This window comes from Podarcis raffonei, chromosome 5 (assembly GCF_027172205.1).
Source record: "Podarcis raffonei isolate rPodRaf1 chromosome 5, rPodRaf1.pri, whole genome shotgun sequence".
NCBI lineage: Eukaryota > Metazoa > Chordata > Lepidosauria > Squamata > Lacertidae > Podarcis > Podarcis raffonei.
The window spans coordinates 59,469,609-59,475,608 of NC_070606.1; the positions used below are offsets into that span (position 1 = coordinate 59,469,609).

General features: G+C 50.6%; 1 protein-coding gene across 2 annotated transcripts in view; it reads right to left on the reverse strand.

Moving 5' to 3' along the window:
• LDB1 (LIM domain binding 1) overlaps positions 1–3,280 on the reverse strand; it is a 62,988-nt gene extending 59,708 nt beyond the window's left edge. For both annotated transcript variants that reach the window (XM_053389461.1, XM_053389460.1), the window contains exon 1: positions 2,873–3,280. In XM_053389461.1, the coding sequence (XP_053245436.1) occupies positions 2,873–2,897 (25 nt within the window). In that variant the 5' untranslated portion in view covers positions 2,898–3,280. The remainder of the gene's footprint in view (positions 1–2,872) is intronic.
• Positions 3,281–6,000: the final 2,720 nt, after the last annotated feature.

A 6,000-nucleotide genomic window follows, 5' to 3' on the forward strand; every position in this document is an offset into this window, starting at 1 on the left:
CAGCATGAAAAAAGATGCACATGCACGGAGGCACAAACCGTGGGTGCTTACCTCCCCTCTGCAGCCATTGGAAATAGCCAGCGCCCATTCTAGCAGGGGGACCTGGTTCTCCTACGGGGCCTTCTGAACCCCAGGCCATTTGTAAGATGCTATCTATAAACACCTGGGACAAGACATGGCTACAACACAGCATTTGTTGTCTTGTGCACACCTTGGGGAGCTGGGATTTTAACAAGCCCCTTGGTACGCACAGGTCCAACCTTGAATGTGAAAGAAAACAGGAGTGCCATGTAGCTAAGGATGCAGAGAGGATCAATCTTCATCTCGCTTAATGCAAGATCCTCTATGAAAAGCCAGGCATTATGCAGCAGCAGCAGACCTGTTTTTTTATAGGCAGATTGCAGGCTCCTTGGGACATGGAGTACCCTGGCTGCCCCCCACCCCACCCCACTTGTATTGGCCAGCAGACGGGAAGGGCCAATGCAGGGCTAGATAAGGAGGAATGCCTGGAGGGAGGAGAGGGAGAAGAAACCCACGCTGTGCCTGGTGCTTTAAATGTTTGGCCTGGCTTTGGAGGGAGAACACGTGACTTTCTGCTTGAGGAAGCAGCCGCTGCTCTGGCAGCTTCCAGCGGGAGATGGAGGAGGAGGAGGTTGTGGGGGAAGGGAAGTGGAAGGGAAGGGGGGTTGTTTAGAAACAGAGATTGCTGCAAGCCAGGGAAGTAGATTCAAGCAGACAACAGGTAGGGGGTAATAAGGGAATCTGAGAGGTTAGGGTCTCAGGGATCCAATGTCAGATTAGGCGGAGGCTCCTGTGTGCTGGGAGATATACACTAATGGCCCATGCCCACTGGAGGAAATTGACCCACACTCAGGAAATCTGGGTCAGGCTGGTGTGTTACTGGGAGATGGAGCAGTTGGACATTACCTGGCCACTAGCATTACCTCAGTGTGGGGTGCAGCACCCCTCTAAGAGTGAGGTATAAATTCTCAGGCAGTCAAGCCACTTCCTTGTCAGTTACGGGAGGTCATTAGTGAAGCCTCTCTGGCAAATTAGGCCTCTGCTGTGAAGGGTTTTCCCCAAAAAACCATGGGCTGTGTGGGTGCAGCACAGCAGGCTCCCTACTGAAAGCAGCCTAACTTTTCAGTGACGCCCACACAATCTGCTTGATTGTGTCACAGGCTGCTGAAGCAGAAGAGGAGCCACGGGCAACAATTGTTCCAAAAGGAAAGGGGCTGGAAAGGGAGTTGAGCATGGTCATGTCAAACACATCTTTGAAGAAAACCTACTGGGGAAGCTGTTTGACCCCACCCCACCACTCATGGCATTTAGAGAGATAACATTAGACAAAGAGTTCTGATAATGGAACAGACAGTCTGCAGAGAATCAGTACCCATCCTTGATGCTTTATGGAGGATGGCCATCAGCTCCCTCTTAGCAGCAGTCTTGAATACTTAATGCATTCCTCAGTTATCAGACACACCCAGTCCCAGATCTTAGCCTTCCTGACTGGCACCTGTCTTTTACCAAACACTAATGGGATGGGTCCCTGCTTGGCTTCACATTTCACAACTATGGCAACTTATGTGCAAGTGTTTTAAAAGCTCTGGAGCAATGGTTGTGGGGCATAATACTATATTGAGGAGCACCCAGAATTTACAAAACTCTCTAGTTCTGGAGCAACTCCCAGGCTTATCAGGAAATTTTCACTCTGATAGCACAGTAAGACCCATGTTGGCACAGAGCTGAACACCTGCCAGCTAAATCAATTTATTTATTTATTAAACTTGTTGGTTGATCTTTTTTTAAAAGGAAATGCAAACTCAAAGCAACTTGCAATATAATACAAAAATTAAAACAAATAAAAATCTATGTTAATGAGCCAGCTAGTTCTCCTCTTCCCCTGCTCCAACTCAAAAGCACTTAGCAAAGAGGAGAGACCCAACAACCATGTAGTTTCAACAGTTTCTCCAAAAAGAGCAGTTGCAGGGCAATAGTCAGTCCTTCCCCCCCCCCCAAAATAGCAACTTCCTCATCCCCCTTCTTGGGCCGAACAAGTCAACTCTGGAGGCAATGCTTAACCTCACCAGACTGGAGTGAACCCCAATAAACCACATCCTTGAGTACTGTCAGGCTATGAATTACTGGAATTAGTGATCCTAAAAACGGAAGAGACGTTTGCACAGAACCCTGTAGAGGCGGAAGAAGCGCACACCTTCGCGCGCTGCAAAGCGACATCCCTTGAGGATATCGGCACCCCACTGCTGAATACAACCCCCACAGGACGACCCTCCGCCCCACAACCGAACACCCCTGGAGAGCAGTACCCGCGCAGCCACTGCTGTCACAGAGCACAGGTCCCTCCCACAACTATTTTTGTAATGTTGATCTAGCTATCCTAGCCCGACCCCCCCCCATTCCCAGCATTCCTCTTAACTGCACAGTGCCCCACTCCCAGCAACGGAGACCCTCCCCCATCACAGGAGCAACTCCAACAGGCATTCACCTCAGCGCTGGGCACACCGCGCCAGCCCCCCCCCCCGCCCCCCACTCTCTGGCCAGATACCAGCTATACTAGTGGCAAGCAAAATGCCCTACCGCAAACGCGCGCGCGCGCACAGATCCCGAGCCAACGCCAGGTTCCCCCACCTCATGCTCGGCTGAAACCCCGCCATCCCCAAAACTGCTCCCCCTGCTTGGGAGGGGAGGGGAGGGAGGAGGAGGTTTCTGCGGGGTTGTTTTCCGTCTGGTTGCAGAGGGGCCCGGGCAGGGGCAGGGAGGCAGGCGCTTCCCCCAGGCTTCGAGAAGGATGTACGCCCCACCGCTCCCTCCTCTCTCCCCTCGCCCTGCTTCCCCGAGCGCTCGCACTCACCTGGGCACGCACAGCCCACTGACATCTTCACATGCCCGGCCTGGCGCAGGGGAGGTGCGACGTGCCCGCTCGGCGGGGCCCTGGCATCCGCCGCCCTGAGAGAGACCCCGGCCGAGCCCTCGGGCAAGGCCGCCCCCTGATCGCGGGGCCTCCCCGCCGGGAAGCGCAGCAGCCGCAGCAAGCGGAGCGGCGGCGGCGGCAGCAGCAACAGCAGCAGCCCGATCCCGCGTCTCTCGGCGAGTCCAGGGCTGGGCTACGCTGCGTTCCGGCCTCGCCGTGCGCGTAGACGAGGCGCTCCGATCGGCTCCGAATCCCGATCCCGGGGGCTGATTAATATGCTAATTGCGCGGCGGAGAGGGAGGAGAGCGAGCGCGAGCTTGTCAAAGTGACCTGAGCCGAGCGCCGAGCCGCGCCAGGGAGGGGAGGGGCAGGCGGGCGGGGGGGAGGGGCAGCCATGTGACGCAGATGGGGAAAAACACACCAATCTCTGCCACAGCAGCCACCCTGGGCGGGCTCGCGCGGGGAGGGGAGGGGAGCCGAGGCAGGCGCGCGCACTAGTCTGCGCGCTCGCCTCTCTCTGCCTCTCTCTGTGTATTCTCGTGTGGTGGCATGTGCTGGCATGTTTTGCAAGCGTGCATATACATGTGTGCGCGCCGGGGGTGCAAAAGCACGGGATCACGTGCGTTGCGTGCATCTTGCTTAGGCGCGAACTTGTGGCTGGGGCTGAATCGTTCCAAAATCAGAAGGATCCTCGGGAGCCGTCGATTCCCTCTCTCCCCTTGCACCGAGGCAGGATTCCTTCCCCGACCAAATCCCTGCTGCAGATGACCCAGCCTCTTGCACCGATCCTCCCCACGTTCCCCGATTTCTCAAACCATTTGTCTCCATTGCCCTGCCCTGGATGCCCTGTGTAGTTTCGCTTGCTGCAAAGCCTGCCTGCCACCTACCCTGCAAGGCCTGCTAATGAGGTGTGTGGGGACCGGCCACGATGACTCAGTGGTGAAGAAGGAAAGGCACTCTGCAATGCTCGGCGGCGACACTTTTCTTGTATCGTTATTTTACATTTCCCAGGGCTCACTAAGCCCTGGTGGTTGCAAATACGTTTCAGAGCTGAGCCTGGGTTAGATCTGCCACATCAAAAAACCAAACCAAGCAACACAAAATTCCCTCCCCTCCCTTTACCTGTATTCCAAAGTAATTATTCCTGGATGGAAAATGCAACCTAAATGGTTCTTCCCACAAGTTACAAGCATGGCATCTTGTTCTTTATTATCAAAGAAAAACCACATCCTCCTACTTTAAAAGCAATCTTTGTGAAAAATTAAAATTAAAAAATTGTTCCAGAGGCAATTGCTCAGGAGTAGCACTCATTGTCTGAAACCTCCATATATTTTTCCCCTGTACAAGATAAATATGAGATGCCCCTTCAAAATTCCTATATATCTATCATGTTTCTGGTGCTCTTTCCTGAATCTTCCATTTTTTCCTTTGCATCATATTCAGCATTAAGCAGTCAAATTTTTACATATTTCTCTCTGCTGAGACCTAATCAGTGTTAAGCAGAGCAGGACTAATACTGTGTCTTGGCTATAGTGTTTCTACTAAGGCAACACAAAATGGCTTTCGCCTTTTTATGACAGTGCCTCCTATAATGTACAGTAGTTTGTGATCTACTGTAATGCCTGTATGCTTTATCTATTGCCTAGCCAGTCTTTTCCTATATTGTATTTATACTGTATTCTTGTTGAATTTCCTACTGCAGTTTATATTCCAGTTCTTCAAATTATTTGCCTCATTTATAACCCATTTTTCTTCACCAACAAAACAGCATACATTGTATCTCACAACAAACCTGGGAGGTAGGTCGGACTGAAATAGCCCTGTACAGTATTCTCAGTGAGCTTCACAGCTGAGTGAAGATTTCAACATGAGCCTCTCCAGTTCTAATCAAAGTGACCACTATACTACGCTGACTCTCATTCAGTTATAAATAATAAGTTCAGTTTTAATTTATTTTAATACATATTAATTTGATTTTCATATTGGTTACTTGAAGAATTAGACTTATATTTGCAGCCTCAACCTCTTACGACTTTTGGTCCTCTGCATAATTTATATGAGTACCCTTATCACATCTTAAATGGATCAAGAGAAACAGACCACAAAAAAGAGAGAGCAGAATTTGATCTCCAATGTCTTTTTAAATGCAATGACTCTGTCTTGGGACAATTAAGTTAAAAATAAATAATAGCAATTAATGGACCTAGCTTAGCCATGTTCATGAATTTTAGTGGAACTATTCTGAGTAAAAAGGGACGCGGGTGGCGCTATGGGTTAAACCACAGAGCCTAGGACTTGCTGATCAGAAGGTCGGCGGTTCAAATCCCTGCGACGGGGTGAGCTCCCGTTGCTCGGTCCCTGCTCCTGCCAACCTAGCAGTTTGAAAGCACATCAAAGTGCAAGTAGATAAATAGGTACTGCTCCGGCGGGAAGGTAGACAGCGTTCCCGTGCGCTGCTCTGGTTCACAGAAGCAGCTTAGTCATGACCCCAAAGCTGTACGCCAGCTCTCTCGGCCAATAAAGCGAGATGAGCACCGCAACCCCAGAGTCAGTCCCGACTGGACCTAATGGTCAGGGGTCCCTTTACCTTTACCTTTTATTCTGAGTAAAACTCTTGTTATATACAGTACTCAATTAATTTCTCTTGGCACTAAAGAACAACCAACAGCACTCCACAAATATAAGCATAGGGTGGCATTCAACTATGTTGTACTGTACTCTGAGTAGAATCAGCTGAAATTAATGGGCCTAACTTGGAACTGTAGAATTGGAAGGGACACCGAGGGTCATCCAGTCCAACCCCCTGCAATATAGGAATTCTGCCCACAGCTATCCCTGGGTGGGCTGGAACCACCAACCTTTTTGGTTAACAGCCAGACACACTGACTCATTGTACTACAGGAGTGTCCAATTAATTTCAGTGGGCCTCTTCTGAGTAAAACCTAGCTGAATACCACCCATAATGGGGCAAAACTTCTAGTAGATATTATATGGCTCTCAGGCATGCTTAAAGGTAAAGGTATCCTTGTCCGTTAGGTCCAGTCATGGACGACTCTGGGGCTGCGGCG